This window comes from Helianthus annuus, chromosome 12 (genome assembly GCF_002127325.2).
Source record: "Helianthus annuus cultivar XRQ/B chromosome 12, HanXRQr2.0-SUNRISE, whole genome shotgun sequence".
NCBI classification, from domain to species: domain Eukaryota; kingdom Viridiplantae; phylum Streptophyta; class Magnoliopsida; order Asterales; family Asteraceae; genus Helianthus; species Helianthus annuus.
Window position 1 is genome coordinate 150,370,886 of NC_035444.2, and position 25,555 is coordinate 150,396,440.

General features: G+C 36.9%; 1 protein-coding gene and 1 long non-coding RNA gene across 6 annotated transcripts; one reads left to right on the forward strand and one right to left on the reverse strand.

Moving 5' to 3' along the window:
• Nucleotides 1–5,724: 5,724 nt before the first annotated feature.
• On the reverse strand, nucleotides 5,725–8,485 carry LOC110895537. 4 transcript variants are annotated; one of them, XR_002567238.2, is made up of 6 exons: nucleotides 8,180–8,485; nucleotides 7,677–7,957; nucleotides 7,508–7,585; nucleotides 7,060–7,126; nucleotides 6,120–6,247; nucleotides 5,725–6,042 (listed from the first exon to the last, which is right to left on the reverse strand). It is a non-coding gene; the product is annotated as an uncharacterized LOC110895537 (long non-coding RNA). The 4 variants fall into 4 exon arrangements; XR_002567239.2 differs by having other exon boundaries at nucleotides 6,120–6,269; XR_002567237.2 differs by lacking the exon at nucleotides 6,120–6,247 and having other exon boundaries at nucleotides 8,180–8,315; nucleotides 8,403–8,471.
• A 1,338-nt stretch (nucleotides 8,486–9,823) lies between these two features.
• Nucleotides 9,824–12,638, forward strand: LOC110895538. 2 transcript variants are annotated; one of them, XR_002567240.1, is made up of 5 exons: nucleotides 9,824–10,238; nucleotides 10,332–10,389; nucleotides 11,313–11,826; nucleotides 11,910–12,050; nucleotides 12,134–12,638. XR_002567240.1 is itself a non-coding variant. In XM_022142859.1 (3 exons), exons 1-3 carry the CDS (start codon nucleotides 11,737–11,739, stop codon nucleotides 12,293–12,295), a joined length of 393 nt encoding a protein of 130 aa, XP_021998551.1. In that variant the 5' UTR covers nucleotides 10,990–11,736; the 3' UTR covers nucleotides 12,296–12,638. The 2 variants fall into 2 exon arrangements, 1 of the variants encoding a protein (XP_021998551.1); XM_022142859.1 differs by lacking the exons at nucleotides 9,824–10,238; nucleotides 10,332–10,389 and having other exon boundaries at nucleotides 10,990–11,826.
• The last annotated feature ends 12,917 nt before the right edge of the window (nucleotides 12,639–25,555 follow it).

Sequence of the window (25,555 nt, forward strand, 5' to 3'; positions counted from 1 at the left end):
TAAGTTTGAGATTTGGACTAAAGTGGCAAAACTGGCCAAACCACAGGGACCAAAATGGCAGTTTACTCTTAAAATTAATAAAAAAGATATTTTTTATACAATAAAAAAGTTTCAGAACTATTTTTTGAAAAAAAAAAACAGTTGCTTTTATATTTTTTTATTTATTTCGTATTTTAGTTCTCTCATCTTTCTATTTCTATTTTTATTAGTATTATTATTATATTAAAATGTTTTTTTAATATAATTAACAACTTTTATTTATTAAAAGTAATAAGACGTAAAAAGAAAATAAAACGTTAGTTAAGTTGGCTAGCTTTAAAGCTTCATTTAATTTTTTGTGCATCATTGTTTATACAAACCGAATTCGCATATCCACCTCAAGCCGCTATGAACAAAAAAATCCATTTCAAAATTAAAATGACTCGCTTTAGTTTAAAACCTAAGAAAACGATTATTTTTCAAATAATCAAAAAAAGTTTCTCTTTAAATAAAATAACGTTTTAAAAACAAATACTAGTAATAATAATAATTAAAGATAAAAAAATGAAAGAAAAACAAAAGGGTTTGAATTATATTAATGTAAAAGTTAAAGGAGAAGGTGTATTCAGTAGAAAAGGGGGTACATTTAACAACACACTTAAAAAAAACGGTTGAACACTTACCTATCAAGATGATATATCTGATCATAACATAAGGAAATAGGTTTCAATGGGTAGTTTTTTGAATACTGGTTTGAAAATTATTGTTGAACATAAGTGGTTACATATGCGTAGTGAACTGCCGGAATGATCAAGATACGGGATTTGATGGTATTTTGATGTTTAGAGGCGTATCGAAACCTATACAGTATGAGTAGGGATGGGATTGGTACTATACCCGTACTCGTACTCGTACCGGTACCGGTACCGAAAATACCGTTATCAAATTTGAACAAAACCGAGTACCAACTACCATACCGAATACATTGGTACGGTACGGGTATTTCGGTACGGTAACCACTTTGGTACTATTTTGTTTTTATTTTATTTTTTATTATTCGTGCAAGTACTAAATAGGTAAAATCAGCACAAGTACCATACAATACGAGTACCCAATAGGTAAAACCGGTACGAGTACCAATATGATATGAGTACCAAATAGTATAATCGATACGAGTACCATAAAAATTATAATACGAAATAAAACATAATATAAAAAAATTATAGTTCTATATAAAATTTGGTACCAGTGCCCGTTTTTACATGTACCCGTACTCGTACCTATACCGAAAGTACCAAATACCAAAATCAATAAAACTGACTACCGATATATGTATCTAATGCCTAAAATTGGTGCTTAGATCAAAAGAAGCAAGAATAAAAGTGGTAGTGTACACTTGGATCTTGGTCAACTGCAAGTAGAAGTCAACTGTTGTCAAAATCCAATTGCAGTCAAATGGGAAGTGTTGTCAAAGAAGCTCTGCAGGCAAAATGCTACTAAAATTAATAGCCAACGGAAGTAAAAAGTTCAACTTGCAACCGAACATGATATAAGGAGATATTCAGAAGCTTCAAGCAATTCACCAAATTTTAATTAGTAAAAAGATAACAAAAATCATTATTTTAAGTACTATTTAGGTCTCGTGAGTTGCAGCGTGATCATTAAACCGAATGAAAAGTAGACGTAAAATAACTGAACCACGCACGCTTGTTGTGGTGTGTTAATGTGCAAAAATTAGACCAAAAAGTAAAACGTACAAAAGAATAACTAAGTCGACCTAGGGCCTGCGTGTTACGCTTGCGCCTGTTAAACGAAAAAAATTAAGGTAAAATTGTTGAAGCACACAGACACACGTTGCACGTTTAAATTGCAAAATTTAGACCTAAGCATAAAACAAAAAAAAAGATAAAAAGAACAAAGGAACAAAGTTGAAAGTATGAAAGCATTGGGATTAAAAATGAAAAACTTTTTATGACAAATTTGTAAAATATAAAAAAGTATAAGGGTTAAAAGTAATAACCTTATTGGTCCACGTAGCCACAGTTTGTTTTCTCTTTATTTTAAGACCAAGCGTATTCGGGCGTGATCCATCAAAAAAAATTGCCCAAAAACGCCTGGGTGCCGTCCCCCTCGGCGTTTTGGGGCGTGATTCGAGAAGAAATGGTGTTTGGCGTTTTTTGAAACACGCCGAAGCCCCCAAAACTTTATTTATTTGCCCAATAAGATCTTGCCATGTGTGTATAATTAGTTTTAATTAAAAAAGCAAAAGAAAAGGAAGAAGGGAGTGATTTTGGCAAAGGATTTTTTTTTGAAGTTTTAAGTTGCAGGTGAGGAAGAAGAAAGGAAGAAGAAGAAGAAGGTAGTGGGGACCTCTGTGCTTTTTAAGTTTAAAAGTGACAAACTAGTCCCCTGTGATTTTATTTTAAGTTTAAAAATGACAAATTAGGCCCCTGTGGTTTTTATTTGTTTTTTTATTTCCAATTTTTTTTTATTTCCGGTTTTTTTAAGCTTAGTCGTTTTTTATTTTTTTTATTTATAGTATTGTAATTTTTTTTAATTTAATAAAGTATTTTAAGTTTTTAATTTAAAAAAAAATAAATAATTGTGTAATGATTAGATGGGCGTTATTGGGCATTATTCCACTACGTCACTTTTGCAAAAACGCCAATAATGCTCCCATGCTGACTGAACTGCCACATGGTAGAAAACGCCCCAAGGTGGGGGCATTATTAATCAAACCACTACGCATGGTCTAAGCCTATGTCTTCAAAAGGAATACATGGCGGCAACGAAACTAGATCTGTGGTAATGCACTAATGCTTGACCGGATTGGTGGCCAGTGTATTGATGTGTGGGGTGGCGAGATTTAATTTATACAAAAAAGGATTATTGGTTTACATAGCGTTAACTTTCACCATTTAACCGGTAGCACTCTCAACTTATAAATTGTACCATGTCATTCCTAGCTTTCAACTTATTTTTCTCTGGCACTTCCAAATTAACTGAAACCTAACCTAGTTAATTTTTTTTTTGCTGATATGGCAGTTGTGTATTGACGCCCTTTTCAAATAAGCTGACATCTAATGCTGCACTTATTTAGGTAGTGTTTGTTTTTTGGCCAGAAGTGCTTCTGGCCACTTATGTCTGCGTCGCGCAGACGCGCGCAAACGTTTGATGTCTGCAGCTTGTTTGTTTTCCGGAAGCACTTCTCACCAAAAAGGTCTTCCCCACCTCTTCCCCAAGCAGACATGTCCCAACCTTTTCCAACTTCTTCTCTCTACCAAAACAGACCTGCATCACTTCATCTGCCGCCCACCCCTGCTCCGCAACCACCTCCACCTCCACCCCCGACACCACCTCATCTGCCACCACCTCCACCCCCGACACCACCTCATCCGCCGCCCACCCCTGCTCCGCCACCACACCAGATCTTTCCCTCTTCTCCCTCATCTTGTGGAAACCCTAATCAGACCTAATCAGACCTAACCAGCCGCACCCCTTGCTTCTCCTCCTTTCTCTCTCTGTTCGGTGACCAGAGCCGGTTGCCGGCTCCCCTTCTTCTTCGGCGAGCCCCCCACCACTCCACCCCCTTTCTTCTCTCGACGAAACCCCCATACCCCCCACGTCACCTGCAACTCCCCTCTTCGTTTGGCAGCGGCGACAAGAACGAGGTGGAAGTGAGAAGTGAGATGGTGGTGGTGGTTGCGACGGCGGTGGTGGTGTTGGTGGGTTTCCAGTGACGTGGTGGTGTTGGTGGGTTTCCGGTGACGGTGGTGGTGTTGGTGGGTTTCCGGTGACGGTGGTGGCAGTGGGTGTTCGGTGGAGGAGGTGGAAGTGAGATGGTGGTGGTGAGTGTTAAGTGGTGGTGGTGGTTGCGACGGGGTGGGTGGTGGCTGAAGTGGTGGTGGTTGGTTGTGGTGGTGGAGGTGGACGGTGGTTGTGGTGGTAGAGGGAGGCAGGGAGAGAGAGATCAGAGAGAGAGAGAGATGTTCTGTGTGCATTGTTTGTGTGTTTAGTGTGTGAAGATGTTTTTATATGTAAAAAAAAACAAACCCTCTTCTCCTTGCAGACTGCAGACATTTGGTCCACCTCTTCTCCTGCAGATGCCTGCAGATGTAGTCCGCAGACTGCAGACTTTTTTCCGCATAAAAAACAAACAGCACCTTAGTGATGTGTCATCTGATGTGGTGGCATCTGATGTGAGAAGTTTTAGTGACGTGGCCAAATAATAATAAGTTGAAAATTGGGAGTGGCGTGGTACAATGCATAAGTTGGGAGTGCTATAGGTCAAATGGTAAAAATTAAGGTTATTTAAATACAATATTCCTACAAACAACATGTTCGATTTTATATTTTTGTTTAATAAGTTCTCTTAATGATAATAATTGCTACATGTTAATTTATAATTGTAACATTCCTTATTTTTCATCATTTTCCATTCATTTGTAATTCGTAATTTCATTTCAATCCTTTGTAATTCGAGACTTAATCATAATGGAAATCATATTTTATATTATTTTTGCTTAGTCATTCTTGCATAATACGTAAACAACCACAAATACACATTTTTATCCAAAACCAAGGCATACATCAAGTTTATATTTTCTTCGGAACGTTATTCATGTGTGATTTATTATTATAAAGGCTTGCATACGCCTTAAAACTCTAAAAATTATTCATGCTCGCAAAGATGATGATGATGTTACACATGTTTATGTAGAGATTTATTCGTATACACATGTACTTATGCTAAGACTTTTAGTCTAGTATCTTTCTGACGTTTGATGGACGGGTAGTTTACCGGCGTGGTGCCATTCATAGGTTGTCGCGTGTAGCTGTTTATCCTTTCAGTTTAGAAGATATGGACAATCCTCACTTTATACAAGTTGAAAAACACAAAACCATGCATGAGATAACATATGGTGGTTATGATAAGTTATTGGTGTCGCGCGATTGCCTGCTTCTTGTTAGGATGCCGTAACCGCCGCAGCTGCCGCTGGAGGTGAATGTGTATGTGGTGGAAAATGATTGCTACTCAGGGTGGTCTATGAAGTATCATGTTAATCTTGAATCGATTGGAAATTTCCCGGGACTTGAGGTCGATGTACTAGCAATTGTGCTTGGGGACAGAGAAGAGGATTCGTTTCCTGCATTGGAAGTACCCAGGATTAAGCTTATGAAATACAATATCATGTCAAATACCTTCCATTAGCTTTGTAACTTCACCCGAATTCGAATCCGCCCGACAAAGTTTTGTAGTTTTTTGTTCGCCTCGTCTCTTTTTGGTGTTTAAATTAAATTATTGTCTATGGTTTTCATTTGTTGTCTTGTTTTATGGCTCAATCATATATTACATATTATTGAAGATGTTGATTTTACAATTTATGGGTAGATTGCTTCTCTTTATATCCCGGTCGCTGATTCTGTTTTATCTAGTATTTTCTTGTATGCTTGTGAGCGTTATTATTGGCGGCTGTAGTGGTCTTATTCTTCCATCAAATGTTTTGGTATACCTTTTTTTACTATCAACGGTTGTAAGTTTTAAATAATATAGTTGAGTTGAGAGTTTTATAAACTTCTAGTTGTAATTTGCGCAGCTCTTGTTGGTGTTTATTTTAATTTATGTCTCACTAGGTTATCACCCGGGTGGTAACCCGGGTGGGAAAATTTAAATTACATTAATCACAAGTGTATCAATAAAACTAATGCAAATAAAGACATTACATAAATTAGTAACAAAGTGGATTGTATCATTAGGTATGAAGTTTTCTTTATAAGACGTATATAAAAACATCAAGAAAACGAAAATAATGTTACATTTACAATTTACTAAAAGTAACATGAACTCAGTCAGGTTGGCGTAGCACGCCCTGCCACATCCAACGTTATAGATGCAAGTCCTCTTTGATTTAACAAACACATAAAATTTAATAACCTTGAAGTCACTTCATAAATCATAAACAAAGTGACATCCACATATCATTGAGAGTTCATCCTTCCACATTTCTTCTAACTCCATACTCTCCCTTTTGTGGCCAACGCATACACAATTGGTCTCCCAATCTACAATATTATAAGATATCATGAGTAGGATGGTTATACGAGATACCAAAAGATATGATCGAACTAAAAAGTAGTACCTAAGGATCAAGTTTTACCCCGCCCTCGTGACGAATTATCCACATAAATATTTCCTTAAGTAGCCATACTTTTTATATCCAAATATTAACCGTTGTGCAAATTGCCTACCATTCGAATAAATATATACCTGATTCAAACATATACATACCCTGTTAGGGTTGTAAATGTAGTTGCAAACATGTAAACTTTTAGTTGGAATCTACTTTTACATCTAAAGCATGTCTTCTTACAAAATCTTGAGAAACATCATCATAAATAACACCTTTTATTCATTTTTCTAAAATTTGGTGCACCAAATAGTGCCCCTGCAACTGCTTTAGTAAAGTAGTTCTCAAAGGGCATCTCTTTTTTCTCCATCCCTATATTTGTTTGTTCATGTAGTTATATCAAATGCTCATCCTAGTTATATGAGAGGTTAAAGAAAGACAATGTTTAGTGGTTAAATATAGGGATGAGCATTTGGTACTGAGTACCGGTACTGAACCGGTATCGGTACCGAATTTACCGTACTAAATTCTTTTCGATATGGATTCGGTACCCACGTTTTGGCATTTTCGGTACCAGTACCAGTTCGATACGGTACCGGTAAAATATCAATTTTTACCTTCAAATACCAGTATCGTACTGAACATTTTCGATACCGATACCGATACCCAATTTATTTTTTCTGGAAACTGATAAAACAAAATGCCGGATTGGTTTGTTTTTTTTTAATATTATGGTATAGTTTTATACAATTATAATAAAATTAAACTCCTAGATCCACCCATGTAAAGGTTTTGGCTTAGTTCAGAAAACAACAACCTTCTAGTCATGCAGTTATTCGGGAAGTGTAGACCAAATAGTCTGCTCAGAGGGAGTGATTTACTCTTATTTTACATTATTTTTATTTAAAACTAAAAGTTATAAAAATTAACATATATAACAGGTGTTGCATACCTTCCATGTATGAGCACTAAAGATGTCAAAGAGACCAAGCTTTCCCCAATACCGAACTGCTAATCAACTGACAAGAAAAAGTTTCAAATAAATCAAATACGCATTCCCTATCCGACTCACCTTTTCTGACCCATATCTAAAACAACTCAAAGCTCACACTTTTTGCTACCTCATCAACTTGACCCGTTTCTACTTTTTAGCATATAATAACTTTTTTACTACATTTATCATTTAAGCTTAGTCAATTGACTCGTAATTATATATAATCCCTACAATGAAACCAAATACGAATTGATCAATTAAAAGCTTGAGACCCATCCCTACAATGGGTCAAACGGGTTGAAGTGTATAATACATACAACACCCAGTTATTAATAAATGAACAAAAGAGCAATCACATAATTATAACTAAAAGCAATCAAAAAATTGTCCTAAATTCTAATAATACCTTGTTTAATTGGTTCTTTTTCTCCAAAGAACAAAACCGATCCTCACCCACTAAGTTTCACAAGGACCTCTTTAATCCCTGATAAACAATGCAAAAAAAAAAAAAAACTTTAAACCAATACAGTAACCTACACATGAACTTTTAATCATGTTTAACTTTTGAAACTTACCAATTTGTGACATTCGGAATCAGCTAGGCTAATTTGTTCAAAGCTCTCTGTTATTCCTGTTAAATACTTAAATGTGCAAGTTCGCTTTCATTTGGACTTGGAATATCGACATGTTTTTTTCCAAACATTCTCCTAATTTCCCTAATCTCAACAGTTTAATATCACCAATCTCAAAGTGACTTAGGCCATACACACTCGATAACTCAAATTCCATCTTGAATCTGTCCTTGACAGCTTTGGTGGTGCCGAATGTTGAAGGAACCCGCTATTCCACTCCAGACCTTTATAGAAGGACAAAGAAAAACAAAAAAACATCAAGATCAAAAAGCCACAAGTCAACTAATTAATTAATAATCTTACAATTCTTGACTTACACACTTCCAATGAAGAACAAAGGAAAACAAAACCCCAAAAAAATCATCAATATCATGGCTTAGAATGTGACAGTCTTTGCATTTGTTCATATTTCTAATATCTAAATGTCGATTTAACTTAACACTTACCAGCAAACTTGTAAGACAACACCACCACGAGTTGAACCTCATCAGCATCTCCCGATTCACCAATTCCAGAAACCAAAATGGAAATTAGCGGTCTGTTTCTCCCAAATCCTCTCTTTCTCTCTCTGGCTCTCATTCTCTGCGATATGTAGGTGAAAAAGATAAGAAGGCAGGGTGGGGAATGAACACATATAAAATGAAAGACACAATCGAAGAAAGGCCAAACCAAATTCCATATCATTGAAGGTTGAATGGAGCAGAGGATTGAAGAAAGAAGGCGTGAATGAGAAGATTGTGAATTCTAGGGTTTGAGGAAAGAAGGTAAGAGTTATATATGGATCCGTTTTCATGACCCGAATTCACATTCCAACCCAAAAATATAAACGGATCCCGCATCAAGATTGCTAATATGTTTTCCCGCCAAAAGCAAAATTTAGAGCCCAGATATTGCGACACGTGTCCCAAATTTTATTTGTTTATTATATATAATAGATTTTGATTTTTTTTTTCTTGCATATGGCTCACTCTCATGCATGCATTGTTTGTTCTCTTATATCGTTACAATTTATGTCACACCCAAACGATGACGGAAATATCGATGTGGGACGAACATGATTGTTCAAAACATCATAACATTCTATTTGCGTTAATAATTAAAATTCAAAATTTCATTTTATTTCATCAAATTCAAACATTACATTGTTTCGAAAGGAAAATACAACATGGAAATAACATGACTAAACATCAAAGAACGTAAATAAATTTGGGTGAGGTTCTAATTCCACCTTAAGTGGTTTTCTTATCGAGGAAATCGATAATTCTAAAATCATAAATGATAGTACCAATACCGAAAATCCTCAGTACAATGTTCAAAAGTAAAAGAGCTTAAAATACCTGTAACTAACTTAAAGTACTGATCCCGAAAAAACATAAAGTGTATCTGCTTTTAGTACCGATACCGACACGGTACCTGTTCAACTTTAGTACCCTCTACTCATCCGTATATTGTTATCTTTTTTTTCTTAAACTTTCGAACCTTCCTTTCATCCATTCAAGAAGCTCAATATATAAACGACAAGGGCATATCTATAAACAATGTTTTCAACGTAACAATTCCATATATAAAAGGAGAAGGGCATATCTATAAACAATGTTTTCAACATAACAATTAAAGTACTTTTAAATTTTTTTTCTAGCAACAATCGCCCAAAATAGACCTGCAAATCGTGTTATTACAAGGCTGGCGGAAAAGAACCCAACCCACCAGAATTACAGAGGTGGTGCAAATCGCGTTGTCGCTACCCCTGCTCGAGGAGACCACCCCTGTTCCTCCACCTAGGCTTGCCAGAAAAGCGAGGAGACCAAAACAAATCTGCTAAAGTGGGGGTCGACAGTGGTGATTGATGAATGTTGGTGGTTCCAAATTCCCGGTGCTTCGAAGGTCGAGAGGCTGGATGCATAGGTGGGGGTTGATGGTGGTTTTGGTGGGTTGTTTCACAATGATGTGGGGTTGTGGTGCTCGGAGATGCTCGAAGTTGGGTGGCCGGCGATCGGAGGGGTGCGGTGGGGGTGGGTTTATCGGGAAGAAACATAGGGAATGAGGGGTTAGGGGTGGGTGGGTGGCGTTAGTATTAATATTTTAAGAAAATGGCGGGCTTCACTTATTTTTAGATGGATTCGTTAGCTTTTTTTTTTTTGGGTTTTAAATATTTTTACAGTAAGAGCATTTTAGTCAATTTACATTCATTTAACAGTAAAAACTAACCCTCATCCACGTTAGGGACTATCCGAGAAACGAGCATACAAACGTTAGGGATCAAGGCTGTAAATTTAAAAAGATAGGGACTATAGGTGAAATTTTACCAAACCACATGAACTATCCGGGCGTTTTTCTCTAAATATTTTAAACAAACGACCGTGGAACATCAAACTTGGTTTCTGCTTGGCGATCAAGCGTTCCTACGAATCCGATAGCCAACGGCTATGATGATTGAAATCAATGTTTATATTAAACCCCTTAATCGTTCTCTAACTTGTGCATTCTCAACAGGAACCTTAGCGTGTAAGCTTCATACTATACTACTCCATCATTGTTATCTTCATCTTTATTTATACTACTCACTGTTAACTAACGGTAATTGATTTGATTTTGCAGGTGGTCAATCAGTAGTTGAATATTCTTTAAATCCTCCAAGTTTTAATATCAATTTCTGGTATGTCTTCCTCCTCAAATTAGGGTATAAGTTCGCACAGGGCCGTCTCCAAAAATCACAAAAAATAGTCCTGTTCGAGATAAAAAATTTGGGCCCTATTCGCAAATCTTCATATAATATAAACGCATCAATCATTCAATCAAATATATAAATACTAAAAACCCATAATACTATGATAATTATTATGAAATAGATAAAACAAATTAACAAAAATAGTGTAGCAAAAATGATCAAATTATCAAACCTACTTGCTAAGCGAACAATGTGGTTCTTCATCTACGTTCACATCTTCTTCACCCACATTATCGTCACTCAAGTTAGAACTAGAATTTTGATTTTCTTTTGAAAAAAACATGTGTATTCGGTTTTGTTTTACTTCGTCCGCCTTTCTTTTCTCTTCCTCTACGTTTTTGATGGTCAGATAGGTGTTTGTATTTAGGAACGGGAGGCATAATTTCTAAATATTAACCAAAAACATTCATTCAATAACATGAAGTTTTATAGTATATGAAATCAGAATCACACATATATATTATGAAATAAAAAACGTATGACATCAAAAACATATGAAATCAAATCGAAAAAAACATATGATCGACGTTTTGTTTCCAGTTTCCCTTGTCCCAATTTCTTGTGCGATATACTATACTGCCTGCGACAGTGCGACGTTTTGTTTCCTTATTATATTCTTATTAAAATGTATTAATTTGAGAAAAAATAAAAAAAATCGGGTTGAACTAGGCGTTTTCAGGGCACCCCACGAATATTCGAGTCATGTTTGGGTTCATGACATGATTTTCGGGTTCGTGTTCGGGTTGATTCTGCCAACCCACATTTTTTGACCGGTGCATCTTTTCCCCTCTTCGTATATTTATTATTCATCATACATATAAATTACTGATACATTTCTTATTAATCTGTAGATCATTTAAGTAGCTTGCCCCTTGATGTAAGTTGCAAGCTGTTATCCTCATTTTCCATACAATTAGCAGCGCAAACAAGTCTGTTGGCATATGACCGAAGACAGCTGGAAAAACCTGCGTGTCATACGTTTAGATGTTGTCACCCCTCTTGATGCTTCACTTTTGTACGACCATGTGGTAAAAGCCTTTGATGGGATTACCCGTGACGGGTTACAGATACATCAACTGGATGTCGTGCGTGGATTGATTTTAGAACTCGCAAAGATATAATGATTTGGATTTGTATGTATTAAAATTAGAGCTACCTCAAAGTTTTTATACTTCTCGTACCCTAAAAAATGAAATTGAGAATGGAAAAATGGATCTCTAAACCTTTGGACCCAAATTTGGAGATAAGTCTTCCAAATTTGGCACTGTTGGATACATGTGCACACAAGGACGTTTACCATCGTATTTTCCAGATTATTGGCGGATGCTCATCATTAAATATGTTTCATTTTGTTGTTTCGGTTATGTAAGTCAAGTCTTGTACCTTCTTCCTGGGTTTCTTTTTATTTGTGTACCACAATTGTAACTCTTGAATCTTATGTTTACTAGATCCCTGAGATGATTACACCTCTCCCTTTGCTTCCGAACATCGAGTATTTAGAATTTCATGGCTCTATCACTCATGGTTCTATTGTTATTTTTCAAACGCTGCAAACGTGTTCAATGCTTAAACATCTTACGATTGGACAGGTATGTATGTTTCAGATTTAGAACTCTATTTTGTATGTGATTTGCTTGATTCTAACTTTATATATGTGTTTTTATAACAACAGTTGGACCAATCTGTGTGGGTTGTTCCTAAATCACCCCCGTCATGCGTGGTTAAGAGTTTAGAGTCATTGAAGATTAATCATGTTGGTACGCAGAGTGTTGATTTTGTGCTATACACATTACAGAATGCTAGAAGGATGAAAACACTGGAAATCGTCTGTTGAGAGGCTTTGTCAACACAAGAGAGGATGATGTTGCATAAGGAAATTGAAGACTTGGTAATAGCTTCCAAAGAATGCTAGGTACATCTCAATGAGGACACTGATAGATACAACTGGGATGATTTGCTCTCAATGGTTGGGTTGTTTTTTTTTTTTTTTTTTTGGAAGATTACATAGACAAGATACTACTCTTGCTTATAACTTGCATTGAATATTTTTGTTTAAGGTTATCTTTTGAATTATAGACTCTTCTAATGTTTTGTATGGAGTATTCAATCTCAATCTAGTGCATTAGCTTAGGATACTATTTCATATCCATAACATTTGGTTCTGTTATGTTCTGTTCTGTCTTGGGTTCAATTTCTAGGTAGATTGGTTCTGTTCTATTTTGTCTTGGGTTCAATTTATGGGTAGATTGCTTCTCTATGATGTAATTGTTTTCTTTATATCCCGGGTTGTTGATTACGTTTTATATCTGTTATTTTCTTGTATGCTTGGGAGTGTTATTATTGTCGGCTGTAGCGGTCTTATTCGTCCATCAAATGCCATGGTATACCTTTTTTTTCCCGTCAACGATTGTAAGTTTTAAACTTGAGTTGAGAGTTTTATAGCTTCTAGTTGTAATTTGTGCAACTCTTGTTGGCTCACTATCATACATACATTGTTTGTTCTATGGTAATAACCTTCATCACAGTTCAAAAAGTTTTATTACCTTAGCTGCATTTGTGATTTTGGATATGTAAGTCTTGTAACCTCTTCATGTGCGTCTTGTAACCTCTTTCTTTAAGAGATCTTTTTTTTGTTTGTTTAACATAATCATGACTTTTGAAATGTCATGTGCATTTGATCCCGGGGATTGCACCTTTGCTTATGAACAACTATTGAACCAGAACTACGCAAGAACCACGCAAGTCTGGGAAAAGCCCATACTCGTCCCATAACCCGGATAACTGGTTAAGACAAATCATTACCAAGAAGACTAACATGGTGCTTTGAAATTTGGAGGTTAGGGAGCTTGAAAAGGAATGTGCTCTAAATATACTAGCTAGCCATTGTTATTAAAAATTATATAGAAACATGCACAAGTCTAGATATTTTTTATAAAAACATTCTTGAAATCTCCACGCAAATCCTGAATTTTCCCAATGTCTTGAAGCCACAAGAAAGCTATAGAAAAATCTAGATATCCGACATTATGTCTTGCTTTAACATCCCTCCAAATTCTATAATAACGACAAGTAGGGATGGGCTTTTTTTCCCAAATACCCGTACTCGTACCCGTACCGTACCCGTACTCGTACCTGTACCCGTACCGATTTTAGGTATTTGGTACATGTATCGGTACCCAGTTTTATTGATTTTGGTATTCGGTACTTTCGGTATTGGTACGGGTACGGGTACAGGTAAAAACGGGTACTGGTACCGAATTCTATGTATACCTTTAAAAGTTTTTTATTATTATGTTTTATTTCATATTATGGTATTTATAGTGTACTCGTATTGATTTTACCTATATGGTACCCGTATCGTATTGGTACTCGTACCAATTTTACCTATTTGGTACTCGTACTATATTGGTACTCATGTCAATTTTACCTATTTAGTACTCGTACAAGTGCTCAAAAAGTAAATAAAAACAAAATGGTACCAAGTGGGTACTGTACCGAAAATACCCGTACCAGTACCCGTACTCGTACCTGTACCGTACCTATATATTTGGTACGGTATTTGGTACTTAGTTTTGTTCAAATTCGGTACCGGTATTTTCGGTACTGGTACGGGTATAGGTACGGGTACTGTACCAATCCCATCCCTAACGACAAGTTACGCCTAATGTAGCACCCCAACCCAGTTAGGGGTGATGGTATCATTTATAGAGTAATCAGATTTAAAACTCAAACCAGAATACTTATGGGGTTAAATAAAGTTAATTATATCTATCAACATCACGTATTTTTAACTCTTTTCCATGACTTTCCCGAAACCCCTATAATCTAACATGCACAAAAATCAACAAAACAAAAACACAGTGGCCGAATAACAAACATAGAAACTTGTAACTTATCATGTAAATATAATCTTCTAGCAATAAACATATAATCTTGTATCATGTAACATATCAACTAGTGACCTGTATTTTTCATATAAACGTGTAACAGAATCACAATAACATAACATCATAAATTAAAATAATTAAATGGTTTCACAAGGGTGCTTGATAATGTGGTTGATAAGATATTTCTTCCCCTATGATTTATTCGTACATCTCTAGACATACATACATTCATACATATACACATACATACTGAGATAATGTATCATTTTCTTAGACGGTTGTTGTTTGCCTCCTCTTCTTATGTGTTTCGGTCTGCTACCATGATCGGTTCCACCACTTGTTTTTTAGTATGATGGAAATTAAACACATCTGATACTCGTAAAAAAACGATGAGAAAAACAACCAGAGACAACTGTTATAACAACCCTAAAGTAAACCGACACCCTTAAAATTTTTCCGACACCCTAAAAATATTCAAAATATCCCAATATGTTCCTAAAATCACCCCATACGCGAAAACGGATCCCAAATACCCTAAATATTATAAAAAATAATTAAAAATGAAATTGTGGTGCGCTCGCGGGCCGCGTAGCCCTAGGCTACATCTAACGTGGGCTGCGACAACTTAAAAGTCCAGCGAACCCTGGAGATGACAAGTGTCATAACGCGTGTTGAACCTATGTGGTGACCCGGACCAGCTACGGCCTAGACCCCCTACGACGCGGGCCGCGTAAGGCTAAGCTTACATTTACCCGGGCCGCGAGAGATGTCACACCCCGAATTTCCACGTATCACCGGTGGGCCCGGTGGGGAGTATCGTGACGTAATTGATGTCATCATAGTCAAACAACACAATATATAAATGCACAGCGGAAGCAAAAGATAAATATATTACATTCCGAATATAAAGCAATGTCAAAGTATTACAACGGAAAGTAAAGGATCCACAGGCGGATCAAATAAAAGAAAACTGTTCAACGGAAACTTAACCCTTTTTGGAAAATACGTCAGTTTACACTGATAAATACAATTAACCGACTCATTTGAAAAGGTTTAATAAAATTGATTTGAATGCACAAGGCACAACATATCTTTTATAACTTGGGACAATTATCTTTATAATCTTGTATACAGATTTACATGTTCGTTGTACGTTCAGGGCCCGATCTAGAAATCGAGTCAAGATTAACAGACACGCCACAAGTATAGGCCCACAAGAGAGTGAGATACCGTTTCCCTTATGCACTGTCAGGGGTATGCCTACACCTCGTGCATAAGGCGTGGCCATTTTATAATACAATGATGTCAGGGATATCCGGGACATGGTCATTAACCCCTAAAGGCTTTTATTTCAAACAATACAGATTAAAGCGGGTTACCTCAATAATTTAATCACAATCCGACTAAACATTCAATACCGGACCAAGCGGTATTATTATAATACCGTATCCTAAGCCCGTATAGGGAAAATAAGTTAAAAGTATTTACCTGAGCTAGCAAAAGCAATTTATACTCAGCCGTATATTCTAATCAGCAAGCGCAAGTACTTCTACTGGGGCTCTCAATCTGGAACGAAGGTTTTATTAACCTATTAGATTCCTAACGGGTCTTTAATTTAGCCTTAGCTTAGACCGGTCAGTTTCAAATGATAAATACGGTTTAATCGCGTGAAAGGCGAAAACCGGGAATGGAATGTGGTTTGGACCCAACAAGTTTGAAGACTTGTTTTATATGGGTATAATAACCACACTCTGGATTTTGAAGTAAAAATGATAAGGTTTGACCCGTTTCGGCTAGTTTATGTAAGCTAGTTACATAAACCAAACCGTGCGCGCAAAAGGCGTAACGGGTAACCGTAAGAGTCCTACACAAGTTTCCTAAGTTAATATACTCTAAAGAGGTTGTGGTATCAGTAGGATACCTTCCATAATGCCCGTAATGAGTTTAAATCCAAAATACGCCCCGAAGGGGTATTTCGGTCTTTTTAAAGATTATAAAAGAGATTTCCGAGTTCTACAGGAAATCTGAGTTTTCCGAACAGTTTATAAAGTCCAAAATACTTTATTTATTATTTAAAATCAGTAGCAACTGGAATCGGGTCAAAATACCATGTAGAACTCAAGTTATGTCCGAAAAGGGTATATTCGGTACTTACCGAATCGATGCCATAACTGTAGGTTATGAGCAGGTTAAAAATAATTAAAAATCCTTAAAAATCCCAAAATATTATTCTACATCAGTGTATAAAAGGTTTGGTGTCGAAATTTGGGTTTAGATAGGCTTTATGCTAATTGCGCCAATTAATTACCAAAGTTTCCGTAATTGCGCTATTTAGCATAACTCCTATTCTAGACCTCGGATTGACATGAAATTTTAGGGACATGCTTGATGTTTGATCACTAACTAATAGTGATTAATCGTTAAGTGATTAATCGTTAAGTGATTACCAACTTATAACTACCTTTGATTCGACAAATCACTGGACTAATAGTGATTAATCGTTAAGTCAACCGTTAATTACGACGGTTTTGACTTCTAAGCTAAAACTAAGCGAAAACTCAATAAGGAAAGGTCAAGCATACTTATAAAGGTCCTATGCACGACTAGGGAAGCTTAGAAGGAGGTCTTGAGCTCCAGAAATGATCAGTAGATGAAGGAATGAATGAATGATCAAAGTGTGCAACAATGGGCTTTATATAGTGTTCATAAATTCATAGATTGTTGACAACAAGGTCTACCATTGATGTTTGATCACTAACAAGTGTCCCTAAATGTCTAGGGGATGTTTAGGCAGCTCTTGGAAGTGTTTAAAGGCAACATAAGTCGTTTACATGGGCTGAACAGGCACAAAAACGATTTTCTGTATCTGGGCGTGTCAGGCGGCCCGCGTAAGGCCTTCACAATGTTTATGCGGGCCGCGTGAGCCTTCAGATCTAATTCCAAATCTTTTCATTAATTGCATGTTGGCTCCTGGTTCTTCGAAAGGTCAACTTAACTTATCTCTTGCACTTTGACCCCTTCCAAATAACCTACAAGGGCCCCTAGACTTTTACCTATCATGCTAAGTCCTTGTTTACCTTGTTATTACCCGAAAAAGTCATAACTTTCAACGTTGACGCTTTTAACCCCTCAGGTACGAAATCGATCATAACTTTCTCATTTTACAACGGAACTTTATGAAATTTGAATCGCGCATTGTAGTGAGCATAATTTACCTTTACAAAGCTTCGGGTTTGCTGAAAGGTCACTCAGAGGTATAACTTAAACATGTTGACACATTTAACCCCTGTAGTTTGTAATTTCTCACTTTCTTTCAAAATGAGCTTTGTATGATCCATGAATCATTTGTTTAAGGGTATAAATATCATGTAGGGATATTGTAGGGCATATTTATCCATTGTTGACATTTTGAACCCTTGAATTCACATACTTTCTATGTTTGTCAACTTTAGTCCCTTTATAGTATTCATTGACTCGTTCAAGCTTATGACACGTGTCAGTACATTATTGGACGTGAATTTTCGAGGTGTTACATCCTCACCCCCTTAAAAGAAATCTCGACCTCGAGATTTGTTAAAGTAAAGGAAGTATTTTCTGTCTTATATTGGGCTTAATCTTCCCCAGCACCTTTGAGCCTCTAAGGTACTCCAATTGACCTTTATAATAGGTACATGTATCTTTTTGGGGCTTCTAATCCTGTCGATCCTTAATCGACACAGGATGCTTATCACATCATAAATTTGCATATCATTGTGTGATAGTGTTTCCTGACTTATTGGTGAAATACATCCTTCAGTCACTAGTGTGTAGTATATTGTGAGCTCCGTCAGGCTTCTTAAATAGGTTTTAGCTTATAAGCTACTTGATCTTGATACATTCGATTTCCTTCAACTGATTCTATATATATTCAGGGCTTAACTAGCCTGAAAATTTAACAATTTGGCACACCCTTCCTGGGTGATATCTCTTGTTGAACCTTATTCCTTATCACGAATTTAGGAGGTTCGCTATTTTCATTAATCCTTGATTTTCTGCCGAAAATTGGCATCTTACAGATGATTAGGGATTTGCATGATCTTATTTGTTGTTTCCAATGCAACTTTCAGATCCTGAATGTTGGACTTACCAATCTATTGTCCTAACAATAGATGTTTAACATTCCATCTATACAAGGTCTCTAAAGGAGCAGCCTTGATGCTTATATATCAACCATTATAGAAAGCTTATCTTAAGGTGAGATGATTATTCCAACCACAACTTAATTTAATTTCAGGAAATAGCTAATCCTTGTCATTAGTCGAACAAATCGACGATCCTGGGCAGTTGATGGAATTCCCTGATCGATGCCTATTTTAGCGTTGCGGTAATAATGCATAAGCAGAATGAACCGTCTTACTTAATTTATTATACCGAACTCTCGGAATATTTAGTTAGGCTACATGAATCCTTTATTTCAAAACTTACTTAATCAGGGTTTTCGACCCTTTCCAATAATGGTACTAGCTGTCTTGGAGATTTCACAATAATGATGCAGCCCTAAATGGGATATAAATCTTAACTCTACTCGCCTCTCGGGAGGTAAACAGGGTAGTCTCAGGAGAAGATAATCAAGATACAAGGAGATTACAGAGATTTTCCGAATCTTAGGCTCCAGTTCATCCATCCTTGCTTGTGTCAAATGAGTGACTCATGTACGAGTCCACAAATTTAATCAAAGATACTTACTTGAAAAGAAAATTTTCCATTTTATAGATATCCTCTTTGAATACTACTGGTTGACTTTGGTCCCATATGCTTATTTGAATATCCTTGTGGTTCCATGCATTAAACCCCCATACTGATCAGGCATGGAAGCAATCTATGGAACTTATTAGGATACACAAATCCTCATATGGCGCTTTCGTCATACCATTTGGTATTCGAAATCAATGGAGATCAAAGGGATATGAATTTTATAGGATGTTGTACTTTATTTGGAGAGAGAGTACATTAGGACTCTATGATTGAAGATTTCTGTCAGGATTAGAAGGAATAGTTCCTGTGAATTTTCTACCCGTAGGTTTTACCTTACGCTTAATATATAGGGTTTTTATGAAACGTTTTTTAGAAGCTTGCTATACCTATCGTTTATGAAGGATTTATTGGTATCCAAACGAAAATAAAAACTCTTAGCATTTAAATTTCTGATAAAAAGTTTAGGGAATGTACCTGAGGCCATTATTTATGAACTAGCTCAGGTATTTAGGCGCTTCCATTCTTAGGCGTTCCTTCTTTAGCCGCATTTCCTTTGACATATTTAGGGCACGTGGTCTTGATGTGGCCTTTCTCATTACAGCCGAAGCAAACTGCATTCTCCATGTCCTCGCAGTCCAACGTTTTATGTTCCCCTGATTTGCAGATCCCACAAACCCTTGGTTGTGATTGGGATTTTGGTTCGAACCTGCACTTTCCATAATGGTGTTTCTTGCAGGTCTTGCATATTGGTTTCTGGTTGGACTTTTGTTTGTTCTTCTTTATAGAGCTCTGGGAGTTATTTTCCTCCCTTTTCCTTTTTAGCTTATCTTTTGCATTTGAGGTATGAACAAGGTCCTCCTTATGAGTAAGGAAATGTGGTCCTAGATAAAATTTGGAGCGAGTAGCATGGGGCTCCTTGAACTTTTTCATAGCCTTTTTCACAGCCTTCCCCACAGCTGCGTCTATCATAGTTTGAAGAACACCTTCGGAAATTTAAAGGCTCACAATCGTAGCATCATTGGCATGTGTCGCATCATTCATAACACGATCAACGGCTGTCTTATCTGAGTTTGCCATACTCGATATTGGTTCCTAACGCCAATAAGACAATTTCTTAGCTGCAATCCAACAACTGCTATTCTTCATCCTGATGGCCTTAATATATACTAACCATGGTATCTATAGACCATACAGGCTAATATAGTACTAACATTCTTAATGAATGTTATTCAATATATATTCATTATGTTTAGCCTAGGTCACGAAAGACCATCAATGGAATTTAAGGTTTGGACCTAATCCATCATCTTTTTGACAGGGGATCACAATGTCACATCTGTCTTTATTATATTGATGAATTTTGGATAGCTTGAAAGCTTGTCATCAGGGTATCAGAAAAGAGTAATTCCTAATAGATACAAAATATCAATCTAAGATTTGTTGGATCGTTTTCTTAAGTATCATCGGCAAATTCCATCTCGCATTAAATGACCGGAGTCCTAAACAGGCGGAGACAACAGTTCTCAACAATTATTATTCATTATAGAATCATATGTGCCAGTAGCAAACTAATTTCTGCATAACTGCTTGATAAGGAAAGGTACCTGCTATATATTTATCATACTGCACCATCACCTAGGCGTTCATCCTGAAGACTCATGCGTTTGTTCTCTTGGCCTCTTCGGGCTTCTTCTGATTTCTTGGGCAGTTAGTCTTGATATGCCTCTTTTCGTTGCAACCGTAGCAGGTTGCATCCTTCAACTTCTTGCATTCCAAGGTTTCATGTTCTTTAGATTTGCAAATCCCACAAGGTAGAGGCTGAAATTCAAATCTGCATTTCCCCAGGTGGTATTTCCTACAGGTTTCGCACCTGGTCTTCTCACCCGACTGCTGGTTGTCTCTCTTAAACCCGGAACTCTTCTCATCCTCAGAGTTCCTCTCTGTCTTCTTATCGGAGCGATGAGAATCCTCATCCTCTCTTTTACGCTTTCCATCTTCAGAAGCTTTGGCAGCCTTGTTTCTGACTACATCGAGTGTAAGAGACAGCGACAGGTCTGCCGCTGACCTGAACGTAGCAGGTCTCGATGCTTTCACACTTGCCTTTATTTCTGGGGCTAGACCCCCAATAAGGCGAGCTATACGCTTTGGTTCCGGCGTGATTAAGTAAGGAACCAATCGAGACATAGTATTGAAACTTGTAAGGTACGCTTGACAATCTAAGTTCTCCATGACTAATGTCAAGAATTCAGTCTCAATTTTCTCAACTTCGTGTTGAGGACAGTAATTCTCTTTGATAAGAGCAACGAACTGATCCCAAGTCATGTTGTACAAAGGGGTCTTCCCGTAGCTTGGATCAGTGACCTCCACCAAGCTAGGGCTTCTCCTTTGAAAGATTGTGAAACAAACTTCACAATGTCTTGGTCTGCACATCCACTAATATCTACAACGGTGTCCATCTCATCGAGCCACGTCATGCAATCGATGGCTCCTTTTTCTTCTGTAAAGTCTCTGGGCTTGCAGGAGACAAAATATTTATATGAGCAGGTCTTAACTGGTGCCTCTTGATAAAGCACCACCTGTCTAGACGGGACACTCTTTTGATTTGACGAGTTACGATCATCGTCTTCCTTCGACTCGTGTGATTTAGAAAGGGGCTTACTACGAGCCACAGATAGAGTCTTAGAGTGCGTATCACTTGATTCATCATACTATCTGTCGAGAGCTTGTGTAACGGCATTATCTATTAATGCCCGCAGTTCCGCACCAGTTATATTAACTCTGGAAGCATCATTATCCTCCCTCGGATGGATGTTGACCTCATCCGAACCAGCCATGTAGCTTTATTGCTACATATATAATGACAATTATTTACTCAGAGATTATTTTGGAATCATCATTTTTGACGATTCATCAACCATGGTAATATGAACCATATTGGTTTATTTGTTAGTTATATTTTCATTGTAATTTATCCTAGTTATAAAACATTAAGGATATTAAAGTGGCGCAAAAGGCCTAGTCACAAGGACTGTTTTAAAATTTATAAGCCATGATTTCAGAGAATCGAGGCATTAAGGTTTGAACATATTTCATTACCTCTTCTTGACAGAGAGTCAAAGATATCAACTGTATCTTGTCCCTTAGGACGATAAGTATGACCCGTAGGCATTTCCTCACTTATGGATGTTTGTAATATGACCATCTCCATTTGATGATACTAGTCAGGATCGCATTGATCATACAAACTATTATGTTTGGACGTAATCCAACATCTTTAGACGGGGGTCAAGGACCACCACGGTCGTTGTCTTATTGGACAACAAGTTTGGCCTGTAGGCACTTCATTACTAATGGATGTTTAAGAATATGATCATCTTCATTTGATGATTTAAGCCATGATTCTAAATCACTATGCTAGATAAGGGTTTGGAATTTCCCAATGTAAAGATGACGAGTGTAATTTTATCATATTACTGTCGTCAGGAGTGTTAACATGTTTGCGGATGTTAACGAGAATCTGAATCTCTTTTAAACGGGTTTTTCCATCATAGCTAGGTCTTTAATGACATTCAAGCTAGGTTTTACCCTTTAAGATTCTTTCAATATTTATACTGGTAGATCAATTATGAAAAGGGATAATAATTTGATTTATTTGATATATTATATTCATACAAATGATAAAAGGAGTACATAATTGCCCTAACGGGACTTGAAAGGAATGATGTTGTCCATGAAGGGACTAAAAGATAAACATGTCCTTATAAGGACTTATCATAGATACGATCTTCAGCAAAAGAAGTTTTCACTTTATCTCTGAATGTTTTCTCCCTGGATGTACGTTTTATCCTAGCTGCGGAACGAAGCTCAGCATTTCTAGGCTCCGGATGAGGAGAAATCCTAATACAGCTTCTTCGCTTGGCGACGTATCCAATATATAAAAATAATTGGAAGCAATAACTTCCAGATTAGAATTGAGAGTATTCCTATGTCAAGTCTAGACTCAGAAGTTTTTAAGGAATGTGCTACTGTGTCATTGAGATTAAACACAAAAGGCTAGTGTTTAATTCACTCAATGTTGGCTCTGATACCAACCTGTCACACCCCGAATTTCCACGTATCACCGGTGGGCCCGGTGGGGAGTATCGTGACGTAATTGATGTCATCATAGTCAAACAACACAATATATAAATGCACATCGGAAGCAAAAGATAAATATATTACATTCCGAATATAAAGTAATGTCAAAGTATTACAACGGAAAGTAAAGGATACACAGGCGGATCAAATAAAAGAAAACTGTTCAACAGACTCTAGGCATCTAGAACTTGCAAGATTCCTTATTAACGTCCTGAGCTTCCAGCCAATTACGTGCAGTACCTGTCACTTAACCCTTTTTGGAAAATACATCAGTTTACACTGGTAAATACAATTAACCGACTCATTTGAAAAGGTTTAATAAAATTGATTTGAATGCACAAGGCACAACATATCTTTTATAACTTGGGACAATTATCTTTATAATCTTGTATACAGATTTACATGTTCGTTGTACGTGCAGGGCCCGATGTAGAAATCGAGTCAAGATTAACAGACACGCCACAAGTATAGGCCCACAAGAGAGTGAGATATCGTTTCCCTTATGCACTGTCAGGGGTATGCCTACACCTCGTGCATAAGGCGTGGTCATTTTATAATACAATGATGTCAGGGATATCCGGGACATGGTCATTAACCCTAAAGGCTTTTATTTCAAACAATACAGATTAAAGCGGGTTACCTCAATAATTTAATCACAGTCCGACTAAACATTCAATACCCGACCAAGCGGTATTATTATAATACCGTATCCCAAGCCCGTATAGGGAAAATAAGTTAAAAGTATTTACCTGAGCTAGCAAAAGCAATTTATACTCAGCCGTATATTCTAATCAGCAAGCGCAAGTACTTCTACTGAGGCTCTCAATCTGGAACGAAGGTTTTATTAACCTATTAGATTCCTAACGGGTCTTTAATTTAGCCTTAGCTTAGACCGGTCAGTTTCAAAGGATAAATACGGTTTAATCGCGTGAAAGGCGAAAACCGTGAATGGAATGTGGTTTGGACCCAACAAGTTTGAAGACTTGTTTTATATGGGTATAATAACCACACTCTGGATTTTGAAGTAAAAATGATAAGGTTTGACCCGTTTCGGCTAGTTTATGTAAGCTAGTTACATAAACCGAACCATGCGCGCAAAAGGCGTAACGGGTAACCGTAAGAGTCCTACACAAGTTTCCTAAGTTAATATACTCTAAAGAGGTTGTGGTATCAGTAGGATACCTTCCATAATGCCCGTAATGAGTTTAAATCCAAAATACGCCCCGAATGGGTATTTCGGTCTTTTTAAAGATTATAAAAGAGATTTCCGAGTTCTACAGGAAATCTGAGTTTTCCGAACAGTTTATAAAGTCCAAAATACTTTATTTATTATTTAAAATCAATAGCAACTGGAATCGGGTCAAAATACCATGTAGAACTCAAGTTATGTCCGAAAAGGGTATATTCGGTACTTACCGAATCGATGCCATAACCGTAGGTTATGAGCAGGTTAAAAATAATTAAAAATCTTTAAAAATCCCAAAATATTATTCTACATCAGTGTACAAAAGGTTTGGTGTCGAAATTTGGGTTTAGATAGGCTTTATGCTAATTGCGCCAATTAATTACCAAAGTTTCCGTAATTGCGCTATTTAGCATAACTCCTATTCTAGACCTCGGATTGACATGAAATTTTAGGGACATGCTTAGAAATCAGTAACTAAGGTTATTGTCCTTTCACATGTCCAAAATTATCGTTTTAAAGTAAAAAGGGCATTATGGTCAACATTGAGCATTTAACGGAAATGTACAAACGACTCGGACAAACAGCGAACCAGCCACAGAGGGTTATACTATCCTGTAACCTGGTCCCAAGATAGTCCTAAGGCATATCTAAATCATACTAAAACGGGTCAGAACTGAAGTCAAAGCAAAAGTCAAAGCTTTGCGACTTTCGGTTCCGAACCGGGTCAAAATAGCAAATTGTCGGATCAACAAGCTTAAATCAGTTCTTAAACTCATTACCAAGTTATATGAGTGACAAAATAGGTTATACGCCTTCTACATTGTTACTTATGCGTTAAATCGAAAATCTAGCTTATGTTGACTTTTTATAAACAACTTTGACCCGACATTTGATCTAGTTAGAATGGGAATCAGAGGGTGCCCTTTTAAGGGTTTAAAGCCCACATGATTACCAACTTATAACTACCTTTGATTCGACAAATCACTGGACTAATAGTGATTAATCGTTAAGCCAACCGTTAATTATGACGGTTTTGACTTCTAAGCTAAAACTAAGCGAAAACTCAAAAAGGAAAGGTCAAGCATACTTACAAAGGTCCTATGCACGACTAGGGAAGCTTAGAAGGAGGTCTTGAGCTCCAGAAATGATC